The 16,808-nt window shown below is 40.1% G+C and overlaps 1 protein-coding gene across 7 annotated transcripts in view; it reads right to left on the bottom strand.

The window, feature by feature from the left end:
* The window catches only part of DMD (dystrophin), a 2,140,576-nt gene that overhangs the window by 1,258,508 nt on the left and 865,260 nt on the right, over positions 1 to 16,808 (bottom strand). For all 7 annotated transcript variants that reach the window (XM_090061814.1, XM_090061802.1, XM_090061811.1 and 4 more), the window contains exon 15: positions 8,174 to 8,353. In XM_090061814.1, coding sequence (XP_089917940.1) covers positions 8,174 to 8,353 — 180 coding nt within the window. The remainder of the gene's footprint in view (positions 1 to 8,173; positions 8,354 to 16,808) is intronic.

Here is a 16,808-nt window from a genome sequence, read left to right as displayed (position 1 = left end):
CTATGGTGACTGTAGTCTACATGACAGGTCACCACTGCAACTAGAGACAGAAAACAGGAAACAGATTCAACTGGCAAGAAATTATGCACAATTACATACGTTTCAAACAAAGCCATAGGCAAACATTTTGGTGTCCGGTGCAGGTCATGTACAGAGCACTGCTCAACATGTCGTTACATAACATTACTTACATTTGATTTGGTGCTCCCTGTGTGAGGGAAGCTGGTGCCAGTGCACTGCTGGCACTGCCCTTACTACAGTACTGGTTTCAAAAGTATGGATATTTAACATTTAAACCCCATATTATTTTTTGTTCACTCCCAACTGTACATTATTATTTGCAAAAGACTAGTGGTCCTGAAAATTTCTAGCACTGAACTAAAAAAAAGTTTGAGTTTAAATTTAAAATACTTAAAAGACAATAATATGTTTTTCTTCCAGAACATGATTTAGCTTAACATACGTTGCTACACTTTAAGGAAAGGTCAAATCTGAGTTGCGTCTATGCATAACAATAGTTGAAATACAACAACTTACATTCTCATTCTGCACATCCCTCAAAAAATTAGCAAAACGGAGAGTTTGAACTACTAACCATGGAATATATGAAGCTTGAATTTCAGCCTCAATTCAAATCTGGCTTTTTAAATAAAGGCCTTTTTTAAAAAAACCCTGTGAAGAATGGGTATTTGCATTTCGTTTCTTGGTATGTAATGCTATGGAATTTTAACTTGAAGACTATGTGGTGAGCTTTGGGCAAATTATCTTTGGTACATTTTTTTAAAATTTCTCCTTATTTTAGTATTTTCAGTACACTGAGTCCTTCAGGCACTTTCCCTGGTTGTTTGATTCTCCTGTGGGATTTTGGCTCAGACTTGGGAAAAAACTGATTTTCCCAAAACAGAACCTACAAATATGAGACCAACTTGGTTAATGTATAATCAGAAATATACAGAGATGACAATGTGCATCACAGCAAAGAAAACAATGTTAAGCATACAATACTTCTTTTATTAGCACTTTGTAAAACTTCTATATATTTTACTAAAAAAAAAAAAAGTTGAGTTTGCTAAGTACAGGTAAAATAACCAGGTTTAATTCTGCAATATAACATTTTGCAGAGAAAATAATATCTGATATCATCTTTCTGACAGGCTATCCCCACAGTTGAAAGGGCTCTCAGTCATTGATACAGTTTGTGCACATTTTGGACCATACTCTGCTGTCACTCTGCACACACAATTCTTACTGAACTCTGGACGTTTTATCTAGAAGTCAATGGTAGGATGCATTTCTGACACCTTGAGGCCATATCCTGTCATCTTTCATTCACAGATCAATACCAGGATAGAGCTTACAATGCTTATGGCACAGGACATAGAAGAAAACATAGCTGCTTTCAACAAAATATTTCCCCAGCCTGTAACCAATTATACAGTAGTAGCAGCTTCAGCTGGTGGTTGGGAACTGTGCTTAGAACAAGGCATGCAGTGTAATTACCATATGTTCACAAATGTCAAATCACAATGCATAAAGTGCTGTGGGGTGTGATGATTTACATCTCAGATCAGTAAAAATATTTATGTGCTTAAACAGCAAAAACCGAGGTGAAATATCTTGTGTTTCAAAAAGACAAGTGAGCTGTTAACTTGGAGCCTATTATCTAGTCACAGCGATCTGGGGAGGAGGTAAGAAATGCTGGAGACTACAGTGCAATTTAACTGAAGTTCAGGGAGAATAGATATATTTTTACACCACTACTCTCAAATACATAAGGAGAACCTTTAAGTGAAACCTACTCACAAATAGTAAATGACTTTTATATGCTTCCCTGAAGGAAAAGCAGTTCCTCTCTGCATTATTCTGCCCCACATGTAATTCAACAGGAGTGTACATAAAGCTTTAATTTGAATATGTAGCAGGGCCTTATGTCAATGTCTACTAATGTGGGTTTAGCCATAAATGTAGAAGGAAATTGTTCATTGTTTTTATTTAATTTATTATTTTAATCATTGTTTAAAGTCCACAAGCACCTTACAAGAAATAGGGGGAGAAGTTCATAACTAAAAATTACCATGGTTCCTGCACTTCAAGCATAAATTATTATTAAAAGTAACATAGTTCCTTTGTAGTCAGCATCAAAACAATAGCATATAACTTTGATGAACAAAAGGATATACTTTCTGCTGCATTTCAACAGGAAGAAGGTTATACAGTGCCACCTACTGTCTCCCTTCTGTGATTACAAAATGTGATAACAAATTATGTAGATTTCTTTTGAAGTACGTGATTTTTCACCCCTGGTTTTCTTGCTAGCTAAATATATAAATGAGTTTTACTACAAACAGAATAGTGGATATCATCATACCAACCACCACCTTTTTTCTGTACTGAATATAAAAGTACACTATTTACCCTGTTTGGGGAAATAAGTGACCTAACAATTTCTGCCTTCATAAACCAAAAGCTCAGAACTTAGTCATGTAAATACTATGGATGCAGTTTTGAAAGTTTTACTTAAACCCTAATGTAACAAAATTATTTTGAATTGTTATTATATCAGTATATAATAGGGAAAAAGGAAAAAAGTAACAGATAAAGCATTAATGAAAAGATTACTTATTATAGTTTACCAACTAGCTTTTCAGGGAGCAACTAGAGCACTGATTTTCCTTAAGTGTTTTACAGAACTTTGATAATAGTGTGATACATTGATGGCTCTTTATGGGTCTATTATCTTCTGTATGAATGGAGTATGGTATCCCAGTATGCATTTTTTTCCTTTTTCACAGTTTAATGCCTGCTCTCTCATATTCCAATAACAAGAGGATATTACTATCCTAACATAGCTATAATAGGCTTAATGTTTCTATTAATTATGCTACATCAAGATGTTATAAAATGAAAGAGAACCAAAGAAAGTTTTAATAATGGTTATGTTGTACAATTTAAGATATCTTAATGTCAATTATAATTTTAAATGACCAAATACATTTATGAAAGTAGTAGACATTTAAGAAGTTTTAGTAGATTTATTCATTTCTCCAGTGGATGGAGGCACTTCATTTATGGTTTCATGGGTTGTTTTTTTTAAATCAGAGCACACATAATGTGTATAGACTACACAGGTATGTTAGAAGTTTCTCATATATTGCAAATTAATTGGAGTCAATTCATGGCCATAAATTATTGCAAGCCTTCAAATGTTCTGAATGCAATGACTACACTTCTGGATACTGGCACTGGGAGCTTTAACCAAACAAATAAGGGACAAAGTGACAATGGCAGGTGGGGGACAGGGGAATGGGAGGAAGGGGATTGGGAGGGGAGATTTTTTTTTTCCTTCTTTGCTGTTTAATATTTAAGTCCCTGGCTACTCTCCCATTGAACTGTCACCCTGGCTGAATGGAGAGAAAAAGAGACTGGGAGAGAAGGGTGCAGCCACCCTTTCAGCATCAGTCATCACTGCTCCCGCATCCCCTGTGTAAAATCCTGGAACTGTTCCTGACCATTGATATATCCTTGTTAGTCTTTAGAAAGCAGAAAATTTACTCCTGCAAGCAGAACTGTTGTTGTAGCTAAAATTAGTGTTTCTTTTCCACAAGTTTCAATATTACTATCTTATTTTCTTTCTTAATTATCCTAATATAACTAATATATCTTAATGTACAGATCCTAACATACAGATAGCTTTACCTGTTATTTAAACCTTTTCATTTTTCACTTCACCTACCTATCTGGCTTTTTTTTTTTGGCTCCTGATGGTGGCCACATTAGAGGTACAGTTGGAAAGCTCCTCACCATTCTTTACACTAGTTCTAACTCACTGATGTTAACAAATTTGGGAACCCTATGTGGCCCATCTGTTTCTGACTGCATTTTCAGCATGGTGCCATTTAGACCTGCTCAAAGCACATTTGTTGGCAGTACTCAAACCAATGGGCCTTTTAAATAAGTGCATTGCTCCCAATATTGAAACTAAATAGAACAGTAGAAGCATTACAGTACACAGGCTTTTAGTCCTGGGGCAGATATAGCTCACACATTGATAAGAACCCCAGTCAGTCTAAGCTGTCAGTCTATGCTCCTATTATTGGTGAAGCAACTCTGAGGCCACAACAGTGAAAAAAATATCATATATGATCACCATATCTACATCTCAGTTTCTATAAGATGCAGATAATATTCCCACTTACCAATGGAAGCTTATTTGAGTGATGTACTAGACTTTGTAAGTTTCCAATGTAAGCTATTATAGAAGGGAAAAGGTTTCAAATTATTCCAGCCTTTACTCAGCTGAACTGTGAGGAGTTATTTCATAGTCCTAGTTCCAGGGAACCCAAAGGATTTGTTTATTTTTATTAATATATGTAAATATATGCAACTCATAAACATTTAATATCATCAAATATTTTGCTTCAGTAAGGTAAAAAAAATCTTTTAACTTAATTATTTTAACTGATTTTGTTTCCACTTTCATATACTAAATCTGAATTTCATTATAAAAATAATGTATGTTATGGCTATCCAAGTGGCAGTTCATGGGTCACGCATGGCCCAAGGGGGGCCAGCATGCAGTCTGTAGGCCACAGAAGCTGTGCTGCCTGTGGCTGCATGCCAGGCAAGTGCCCAGGGGTCTGTGTGCATAGCCCACATGGTACAGAGGGAGGGGCTGTGTGCTGCTGGTGGGGAAGCAGAGGGCATGTGCAGCCCTAGCCACAGCAATATTGGACAGCCCTAGTATGTTATTACCTTTGATTCACATATCACAATCAAAACTTAAGCAGAATTTTTAATTAAGATAAAATGTCTGATATTACTGAAATAATACAAAGAACTTTGTTTCAAATTATATTTTGTCATTTTCATTACTAAGGACATACTGGCTTTTTGGTCCAATTTGGTAATGGAAATAAAAATTTCAGGATTTCCCTTGAATAAGAATTGCAGTTTTCAATCAACTCTAGTGCGTAGCAGTTTTCACATGCACTGCTAAAACGTTCCCTTTATTACTTATGGTACTTACAAAGGCAATCCAAAAGGTTGATATATTTGTAAGTAGCATTATCATTGAAGCTGTGCAAGACAGCATATACTAAAGTGACACTATTGTCAAATACAACTAAAGTTGAAGACTCAGCAGAAATGTGACCAACAGAATGAATATACAAATACAGTGTGATGAACCATGGGTTTTATTGTAATGTTTTGTGTAAACCGTGTTTATGTTTCAATAATGTTGCATGCCTTAGTTCCCCCTTGGCTAACTCTTACAGGAAGGATTTGGTTAAAAAGATAGTGAAGCAAGAGATCTGTCTACTTGTCGAACAAGACACAATGGACCTCTAGTATAGCTTTGGTGCCACATGGACAAAAATAGATGGGCCACACCCAGCATGACGGGGGGAAGCTGAATGAGATAAGGATTAGAGCTGTGTGAAGCTTCAGTCCCTGATTCAATTTGGTGGAGATCTGGCCTAATTTGGTGGTCGAATCTATGAACCCAAATGGAGTCAGAGGACCCTTTAATCTTTCCAAATTGAATTGGAACCCTCTGAATCAATCTGGAGAGATTTGGAAAGATTTCGTGATTCTGACACAGACACAGCTTTAAATGTTTTTTCTACAAACCTCTAAGTAGCAAGGGCTCATGAGTGCTGCAATGCTGCAGTGCATAGAGTGTCCCACAGAAGCATGGGGGGCTCCCCAGTGTGCTTGGCAGCAGACCCAAAAGTGGACCAGAAGCACTTCCGGTCCACTTCCAGTTCCACCAGGGAGCATGCTGGGGGACCTCTTTGCACCCTCCTGGCTTGGTGACTGGTGCCTCCTGGTCTTGGCGGGGGGAGACATCTCGGGTCCCCCTGTAGCTGATTTCCGAGCTGGGTAGGGCCGGGGGGCGGGGGGGGAGCCCTGTGCGCTCCCAGCAGATCTGGAAGCGTACCAGAAGTACTTTCGGTCCACTTCCAGGTTTGCTGCCAAGCATGTGGAGGGCCCCCCTGCACTCCTGTGAGATGCTCCATGCGCCCCAGCATTATAGCAATCATGAGCTGCACCTGCTACCTCAAGGTATGTAGAAAAAACTTTTAAAGCTATATCTATGCCCAAATTTCTGATTCTCTGAATCAGCATAAAATCTTCAGATTCGGATTTGGCCAAATTGAATCTAAATCAAATACGGCCTGTTTTGCACACCCTTAATAAGCATAACAGTGGAGAGGTGACTGTGAATAAGAGGGTGTTAGATCCTTGGAGGGGAGTCTAGAGTGAGCTTTGGAGTTTTGGAGTGGCTGGAAAGGGAACAGCTGAATATCTTTGGGGAATGAACTGGGCTGTGTGGAATGGACTGAAGATAGAGGAACTACTTAACCTTTTGAAAGGTGGCAAAGATCCTCTTAAAGGATGGGCTTTCCCTAAAAGTGCTATTATTGAAGGCACAGCTACCTGCTTGAAACTTTGTGCTGTTCTGGGTCTCCCCAACAGGACATAGGTTCCCTTTCTCAGGAGTCGAACTGGATGCTAGCTACTTGAGTCAGGGGTATAGAGAACCAGGGAAGGCGAGAGGCCAAAAAGCCTTAGTCCCAGAGTAAGAAGGAGATGGGCTCTTTCCAGCTCCAAAAGCTACACCTGGGATAGTTCTGGGAATGCTTTCAGAGACTAGATAATACCACCATGGTCCCATGCAAGCACCCCCATGGAGGGCACTCTGTGACATAAGGGAATGATAATACTGCTAAACTGGATTATTTGAAGGATTCTGACTCGTGGCTCAATAGCTCAAACCTGGAGGATGCTATTAAACATCCTTTTCAATGATACTATTAGGCAAAGGGATGGATGAAAGTGAGTTGGCAGGGGCTTAATCTAGACAAGAAGGAAATTATGTTGACAGGTTAAGGAAAACAACCACAGAATTTGAGGAAAAAATATTATATTATCTTTTTTTCTTGAGGATATCTAACATTTATCATTTGATTCTATAAATCTGAAATTTTCTAACCTCAGTTTCTTTTCAATAACCACAGAGTAGAAGAAACTAAGATAAGCTTGCAGGGTCCTTTCCCCCCATTCTCTTATACTAATCTGTTTCAGAATAAGAGCTTGCAGGTTTTTCTCTCTGATATGGAATGTGCTACTGTAATTCATGCCTTTGTTGACAGCTACAATGGATTCTACACAGGGATACACATTAAATCATTTGGAAATTACAGTATAGAATCTGACAGTCTGTTTAATAAGTGATTTATCTTGCTATAAACACATAATGTTAATGCGCCATTATCTGCATTGGCTGTTTCTTGGTTTCCAGGTGGATTTACAGGTACTGGCTTTAAGTTTGTAAAGCCTTAATAGCTTGTAACTTGCATACTTCTCTCCCTTTCTGTTACTACAATAGATAGAAATTAGGATCTATTTAGCTTCCTCATTTTAACAGGTAGTGGCTGGGGTAGCTCCATGTCATTTGGAACTGCCTACCCAACTTTGTTCTGCTTTAAATGTAACCCTTCTGCCATTCCATTCACTTGGTAAAGCCAACAATTTGCTAAAGGCCTTAGATTGAAGGTGGAGTTGTCTGTGAAAACAGGAGATTTTATTGGCAACTTTGTTATCACTCCTGACCTTCATTAATATGGGATACAACATGGTGGCCATTCATTTTTTAGGAAAGAGTCCTTTCTTCTTTTAATTAGTATAGTTTAGCTACTTTAATTAAAATAAAAACAAAATTAGGATTATGTAAAACCTAGTAATGAGTATAGCTAGCTAATGCCTTCGGTCATCATTTAAGACCGTGCTTTTTCCAGTGAGGAAGCTACAAAGCACAAAATAGAGGGAGTGCCCAAATTGTGTGGGATAAAAAAAAACCAAAAACACAAAAAAATATACACCATATGGGTTACATGAAGCTGGACACACTGTAACCACATTGTAAAAAATCTCTCTTATAAATAACCCACCCATAAAGGAGAAACAGCCTCATTAAAAGTGAAATGTAAAGAAATATTCTGAATAGTTAAATTACAGTGGTATTATATTCTATGAGTATAAAAAAATAAGCCATTATTAAAGTAACCATACAGTGAAAATATGACAAACAGCATTAAAACTACTTCAGGCATATGACTGGCAAAAGGGTTAACTGTCATAATTTGACAGAACCATGGTTATGACAAACCTGCTTAGAACTGCTCTCCATCTTCTGCACAAGGTTATCCCAACGCTGGGCAAAATTTTCCAGCCAACCTTCCAGCTTTTGAGCCACTGCTTTATTTTTTATAGCTGCAAGCAGTTCCTGGCTGAGTGAGTTTAGTTTATTCAAGGTTTGTCTCTTCATTTCTAGATCTCCTTTTAGGATCTGTTAAACAAGAGACATTTTTTTTTTAAGTTTTAAAGATAAAGAGAAAAAGAAATGTGTAAATAAAAATGCTAAAGATATTTTATACAAATTTATAGCCTTTAATAGTTTTGTTATTGTAAAAGTTGCTAGAAAGAGTATACAGCGGAATACATGATTTGTATTGTACAGTGAAATAAGGTATGTCCAGTGGTATAATTCCTGGTGGGATGCCTCAGGTAGTGATAACAGTCCATAAACTAGAAGTGTTATAACTTTAGCAACTGTAAAACTGTTTCAGTATTAAACAATATAAAATTTGATTTTAGAATTTTGATAATGTTTTACTAAAATGTATGTCAAATACTGGGCATCTATTATGGCTTGGAACCTGAATTTCAGTTCCATGGAAAAAAATTAGGTTTTAGAATTGTTTTTCCTTCTTCACAGATCCTGATAGGGAAGAATAGGGTGCCAGGAATTCCCTGGGTCCTGCACTGCCCTGTGCCTTCATGTAGAGGCACAGTGCAGACGCTGTCATGGGTTGGCACAGAATAGCTTGGGAGCTGGGGAATCCCCAGTGCCCTGTGCCTCCGTGTTGGGACCTATGTTGACTTGTGTTTCATGGAAACATACATATACCGCCCCCCCTCCCCACACACACACATGCATGCATTCAGAAGTTAAATGCTACAGTAGTAGTTGAAACAACAACCAACACTCTCTAGAAATCTGGAAGCCCAACCTCATTATCACCCTAAGTGACCTGTCAAGGAACCGGGAAGACCTGGGAGTTTCAGCTGTTTGGGAACGTGCCAAACATACTAAGGAATTACTGAAAGCCTGGAAGGAGCCTTTCCAATGAAGTTACGCAAAACCTGGACTCTACAGGTAGAAACAGACATCACCAAACTGAGCAGATCAGCTATAGTGGGATATGCCCTACCACAGCTGATCCGCTGTATTGAGCCATACACATTGCATTGGGAAGGGGGCCAATGCAGGACAAGGGGAAATATATCCCCCTTTCCCAGGGACCTGCCTGGTCCCTTCCTGCACTAACCTGTTTCCTCACAAAGAGTCATGGGATAGAGTGGGTCCCAGTATGGCATGGTGCAGGAATCAGGAAATCCCCCATGCTCTGTGCCTCCATGCATGGATCTGCACTGACTCATGTCACAGAGTGAAGCACAAGCTAGCACAGGTCTCAGCAAGAAGGCGTGGGATGCCAAGGATTTCCCAAAGCTCAAGCCACCTGTGTTGGGATCCAGGCTGACTCATGCCACCATGTGAAGCATGGGTTCTGGCAGGGAGGCACATGGTGATGCAGGAGTCAAGGAATTCCCAGAGCCGTATGTCCCACTACTGGGACCTGCATCATATTGTCCTGACCTGAAGTATGAGTCAGCCCAGATCCTGGTAGGGATGAATGAGGTGCCAGAAATTCCTTGGCTCCAGCACTGCCCTGTGCCTCCTTGATAGGAACCAAGCTGATCTATGCTTCATGTAGAGGCACAGGTCAGTGCACATGCTGGCATCAGGTAGCATGGAGTAGCATGGGAACTGCCCAGTTCCCATGCCCTGTACCTCCATGCCCTGTACCTCCATGCTGGGACCTATACTGACCTGTGTTTCACTTGGGGACATGGGTCATTATGGGTTCCAGAATGGATGCACAGGGTGCCAGGCGTTACCCACCTCCTGCACCATTCCCTGCCAGTCCCTCTGCCCTGCACCGATTCATGCCTCTGCACAGGGCACAGGTCAGTACAGGTCTCAGCATGCAGGTGTGGTGGGCTTGCCGGTAACAGCCCAGCTTGCTGGCTCAGAAGTGCTCCAAGCAATTGGTGAGGCATTCCCATTAATCAGGAGAAGGTAGGGGAAAGGCTTGCCCTGCCCCTTCTCTGGGGTCAGGCAAAGAGCCAGATCTGGTTGAGGACTACACTTCCCCTCTTCCTGATTGGTCCATTTAAAATCTGGGGGCAGAGCCTCCAGAGGGGATAGAAGAGCAGTGTGCCTAGCACACGGTTGGCTGCATCAAGGACAGTGAAGAGGATGGGAGAAGAAGAGCTGGCCAGGGGGTCAGGGCTGTTGCCCTGAAGAGCCCAAAGACTTCTCACTGGATAGGGAACAACAAGTGGCCATGTCCTCCAGCCCCACCTTAAAGGAGCATGGCGAGTGGTGCACAGGCCGGTGCATGCTGGGTCCAGGAGTGGACTGAGATCCTGGGAGCGGCTCGAGGTCTCCAACCCCTGCAACGAGGCCAGGCAGCGGTGCACAGCTAGTGTACAGAGTGGTCCAAATGGGCCCAAGACCCTGGGAGCTTCTTGAGGTGGCTTGGGCCTTCAACCCCTGGCATAAGACCAGGCACTTGGTGCAAAAGTGTTGCACACAGAGTCTGGCAGTGGACCAAGACCTCAGAGCTCCACAAGGTGGCTCGGGTCTCCAACTCTGAGCAGAGAGCAGAGCCCTTGGTGCACACAATGGTGCACGGGGCCCTAAGTGGACTAGCAGCCCAGAGAGAGCCTGAGGCAGCTGGGGCCTCAATGAGGGGTCGATTCACCCAGGGAGACAAGAACCCCGCCAGACCCCCAGAGTCAGTTACAGCATTAGATTGTATTTTGAAGTTCATGAGCTTTATAGTTGGTGTATTAGTGCCTCATGTTTTGTAGTTTGTATTTTAATAGAATTTAAGATTTTATGATCTTTATTGAAACCCTTATGCTGGCTCTTTTATATTTCTTACCTATATTCTGAGTGGTGGCAAAAGGTTGTATATATATCTTGTATGTAGTTCTATGTTTAGTGTGTGTGTGTGTGTGTGTGTGTGTGTGTATACATTTGTATATAGTTAAGTTCACAGAGTGTCCTGGCTTGGCTCTATAGGGGAAGGAGGGACACTGCATGCAGCCAGCAGTTTCACTCCACAGCTCACCTGCCCTGCTAACCTTTACCTTCGACTGGCGAGGGGAGTACATAACCAGGTACTACCTAGGTTACACAGGCATGGGGTCATACAGGTCCTGGCATGAAGCATGGGGCACCCAGGATTCTTCCAGTCTCATGCCTCCATACTGAAACCAGCATAGGTTTTTTCTGCATGTGAAGGTGGGAGAAGCCCTTGGGGTCCCTCTAGCCCTGGAACCTCTAGCCCCTGGAGTATCTGCCTGAGCTGGCAGGAGAGTGTGGGCAACTCTAAGCTGCTCACACTCTACCACGACAGATAAAATACATATTAGCTGCAAAGCAGCACAATTTATTAATACCTTTTGTCATGCCACTAATGTGGCACAACAAAGGATAGTGATGTCTATCTGATTGGTGTTTGTGCCTCTATCAAAATTATTATGGCGGCACAAGTGAAATGTCAGGTGATATCTGTTTCTACCCTAAGTTTTGAGGTCACTTAGGAGACCAATAAGATCTGACTCCCAAGATGGGAACCTGGAAAGCCCTGGGATCCCCAGATTTCAGCTTCATCAACAAGACAGTTACAACAGGGATAAGAAGTATCTGTTCCCCAACTACTGAAAAAAACAGAAAGCCATTCTATAGTTCTGACCAATGCTATATCACTGCTGAAATCTGCCTATTAAATATTCATTCACTTTTTAACTCATCAGAGCCAAATTCTGATAACTTTACTTGGTTGTATAGTATTCTGATAATTTCCTTGATTTCAAAGGCTTTAGTTACGGAATCAGGTATTATTCAGCGGAAACATTTGAGTATGACCCTAAATATTTTTTTCACAACTTTATCAGTGCTCAAAAGAAATAATCTACAATACAAATCTTGATAGAAATACTTTCCAGGTTATTTATATGACAATCAAAATGTTGCAGGTACAGCCAGTTGTGCTAAAAATTAGGAAGAATCTACAGGAGGAAGTACAACAATGTGACAAAGCGTAGGGAAGAGGCTACATAGCCTTTTGGGGGATGATTCTGCCTGACCTTTCCCTACTGGCATGCAGAAGCAGCAGGAGCTTGTGAATGTAGGTATGTACTTGCAAAGTGAATGTCAAATGGTATTGTAGAAAGGTGACTGGGGAATTCTGATTTATTAGTGTTTTGCCTACAATCTGTGTAAATGACTATAGATTACACATATTAGTGAAGAATCAGGCCCCCAAGATTCTGCTGAGCCCCATCAGTGAAGGGAATACTGGAATGCAGAAGATGATATACCCAGTACATTTAGTCAAGCTATGGTCTGGGGTGACTCAGCATTCTAGATATTATGATATCTACATAGTTCAAATTATTATTTGTTTCTCAGTCTGTGACTAAATCTATTAGGGAATTTTCTGTTTTCAGCCTTGTTTAATTTAAAAACTGACAGTGAGCTAAAGTACCAATTGACAACTTAAATATGCTTATGCTGTTTTTAATTTATCAAGAACTGACCTAAACAGTAACAACTGATAGGAAGCACAACTGACCACTTTGCAAGACAATGTGAATTTTTTTTTTTTTGCACAGATTCAATTTTTTTTTTCATTCCAATGTGCATTCATTTGATTCATCCCTAGTTCTCCTAACTGCAAAATTTTAACTATATTGGACAGAAGAAAATATCTTTATCAACAAAAACTCCATAAAGTACTTACACATACAAAAAAAAAGATTAAAAAGCATGAGATATATAATATTGCACAATTTACATGCATACACACACACACACATATACACACATACTGGATACAGATGAGTCATTACCAATATACAAATCATTTTCAGGAGTTTATTTAGAATATGGCTGTAGTTTGATGACAGTAGATTAGAATAGAAAGCTCCTTCATTTCTATCTAACCTTTGTAAAATGGTGTCTTCCCTTCCATCAGTAATGCACATCTCCTCCCTAGTTATTTCTTTTAAGTATTTTTCTTTCTCAGATCCAATTGCAATTAACCTTTGCTCATCCTAATCGTATCATAAGGGATGGCTGCTGTAAAACATACTTTTAATTGTTTTGGTATTAACAGAATGAATCAGGCAAGGAAACCATTACTTTTGATTCACTGAGTGTTCATACAGTGTGATTATATCAGTTTCACTGCTAACTGATATACCAGTTAGGCTGAACCCTCTTTTTAGCCACTTCAGATGCATTTTAGCCACCATTTTAAACCACAAATTATAGATGAGAAAACTGATGCATAAAAGAATAAATGATCCGGTGACGAAGGTCTTCTGAGTGCTAGAAACAGAACCAAGGTCTTCTGGGTGCGAGTTTAATGCTCTATCCACTTGATCATTATACCATCTGTACTATACTTTTCTTTACCCAAGCTACAAATAAAAAGCCATTATGCCACTGAGCTAGTGTGGCAGTGACAGTCAACAATTGTTAAGAAAAGAATAGCCACAATGTTGAGCATAGACAACAAGACAATTACTTTAATTATGATTTTTGTGTCAAAAAATACTTCTAGAGATGTGACAAGCATTGAGTAATATTAGAAATAATCTAACACAAATCCGCCAGTAATCAGAGTGCAAAGTAGCAAATATCTAAGCAGCTTTTCTTACATAGCCTAATTAGGTCCCAAAAGAGATTTAATGAAAAATGAAAAACTTTTATATGTTAATACATAATGAATCCCGTGAAACACAATTTGTGTGGGCCTTTCTCCTGGCACAAAAAGAGAATTGTGCAGATATTCAAGAGATTCCTTGTAAAAGAGAACTAGGTTCCTGCCTGAAGAAAAGAGTCTCTATCCAGTTCATGGCTCTGGTTCCACTGGGAAATATTGGGGGGGGGGGATGGGAAGCAGCTGCACGAGACCCCAAGGGATCAGGAATCAGAATCAGGAAGGTCTTTAAAGCCTGGTCCCCAGCTGCTACTTGCTACGTGGGATTATAACTGAGCAGGGATTCTAAAATAAATAGCATATAGCAAAATTGCTAACATCTAGTTTTAACCACAAAAATGGGAGGGCCCCCACACAGTTGATGCTTCTGCTTTCAAAATGATGTCTTGTATGAACCATGATCTCTTGCATGGTTTCAGTCATCCCCAAATTATTTGTGAAGTTAATATGAATTCACTGCATAGTTTTGGTTGGCAAAACTTTGGACTAGATTCACAAATGTAGAAAAAAAGGAAGAACAGGTTCTGCCATCCTCTTTTACCCCAAAGCCCACTCTTTCAGGCACTCTTTTAAGGTATGTAACCCAATTGAAAAATCAACTTTTCATACATACCTATATAATCCATTGTTTTGTTTGCCTGTCTGTTGCAGACAGATGATTCTACCCTCTTATATGATCCCATCTGAGGGCACAATGAATATTTGCTTTGTCAGTAATGGTGATTTTTTTAGATACGTTTTAGCTATGCTTTTTAGTGTGTTTTGCCTGCTGTCAGTAGGTATTTTTTATAAGTTGAAGGACTGTAGTATAAATCTGATAAATCTTCAGTGGCCTGCAGTTCAGGCACTGCCATGCCTCACAGCTTTTAAACCAATCTGCAACATAATCAAAGTGTGAATCTCTCTCTACTTATCTTTAGACAGTCACTCCTAGCATCCTTCCTCTCAGGGCCTATAGACTCTCTCACCTCTGAAGTCCATGAACCCGCATTCACCATTTCCTGTGAAGCTCCAGCTCCCCAGGGCACACCAAGTCAAAGCCAAACCAAAACTGAAGCTCCAGCCCCCAGGGCCTGGCCTGCCTTTGGTGACTACAACTCCCTCTGTCCTACTGCCTGATGGCACTCTCCTGCAGGACTTGGGTAGCGCCTCTCAGCGATCTGGAGGCTGACCCCACTTTTCTTAGAGCTCTGGCCCTGGCAGTGGCCCCCCCACAGTCTGAAGTCTGGCTTATGTCCCCTGTGCGGCCCTCTTGAAGGCATCATGTTCCTCTCTGGGCTTCCTCCTGCTAGTAACAGAGCAGGGGCTTTATTATACCACAGAATCCATACGAGGGTTCCAATGAAAGGAAAAGCCTTTACTTACTAAACCTACTGAGCCAAGTCCAGCTTGCTCTGTTAGCAGAACTGGAATTCACATGAAACACATGGGCTGTTGGAAAAATAATTTAAATAGAACTATTTTGCTTCACAGGAAAAGCTTGGACATGTTCCTAAGATCAGCTTTAGTCACAGTGATAATTTTCTTACTAGAAACAATGCCTTCTGGAGTCTTTATTGTCTTTCACTTTAGCATTACAGACTACAAGTATATATCAAGCCATGGGAAATTACTGTGGTCAGAAGGAAAAGCAAGGATTAGCACAGTGCAACCCCAGCCACTTAAGGTTACACTGACAGATGGTCACAGTTTTGGGTCTCATATTGTGACACATTTTAAAGAGCATTAAATTCCTAGTCACTGCCTGAATCAGCAGGGACATTAGCCATCAATTCTAGACCAGCTGCCAGATATCTGTTAATTAGTTTACACAATCAAATGGCAAGTTTTTTTTTTAATTTAATATCTGTTCATTTTGTTTACAGTGAGGTTGACATATACTGAATTTTAAGTGCATGAGAAAATTATGAAAATAACTTACTGTAATAATAACAGAAGATATTCATTGAACTAAGACTATCCAGTTTTCTTTACACATGTTACAGGACAGAGAGACATCAAAAACTGTCATTCGTATGATTTCATACAACTAAGTGACCTCATCATATTATCGATGTAGAGAGTTAAAACTCAGCAGTAACCTGGGCTTGAAAAATTCTTTAGTATGTAAGGTCTAATAGACACACATTGTCAATTAACAGCTTTTTCTTTCTGTCAAAATAAATAATAGCAGATGCTTTTTAACAGCAGATTGTATGCACGATTATTTAAAGCAATGGAAATTGTTCACTTACTCATCAGAAATACGGAGGTGACAATTTATTCCTTCATCTTACTATAGGAAGGAATTTTGATTTGAAAAATTATTGCATGTACCTCACTCTAAACTCCTGTCTTATTTTGAACTATTTTAAATTAAAATTGATCACTGTTTTCCATGTTCTTTTCATAAAGCACCAGAAGTCACTGAACAGGCAAAATGAAGCGATTCTCCTCCCAGAGTTCTTGTGGAAAATGTTTTGGTGGGCTCAGCATGAACATCTTTTGCTGCAGAGCGTTTTACAGTAGGACACAGTAGGACAAAGAAGAACATGAGACAGCACTGGTGAGGGCTCACCTGGGATATTATGTCCAGAATTGGGCCCCTACACTTCAAGGTAGACTTGGACAGTTTGGAATGAGTCCAGCACAGAGCAAATAAAAATGATCAAGGGACTTGGGAGCAGAACTTATGGGGAAAGACTGAAAGAACTAGGGGTCATCTAGCCTAGGGAAGAGAAGACTGAGGGGAAAGTTGATAATCTTCAAATACCCAAAGGGTGATTACAGAAAGAATAAAAATGGGCTTTTTTCTGTGTATGTTGGGAATAGGACTAGAAGCGATGGGCTTGAGCTGCAGCAGGGGAAATTTAGGCTGGAATTATGAGGAACTCTCTGATG

Source organism: Crocodylus siamensis, chromosome 1 (assembly GCF_052110815.1).
Source record: "Crocodylus siamensis isolate JL-2025a chromosome 1, ASM5211081v1, whole genome shotgun sequence".
Taxonomy (NCBI): Eukaryota; Metazoa; Chordata; order Crocodylia; family Crocodylidae; genus Crocodylus; species Crocodylus siamensis.
Note: the sequence above shows the minus strand (reverse complement) of the source record. Positions and strands in the feature narration are given on the sequence as shown.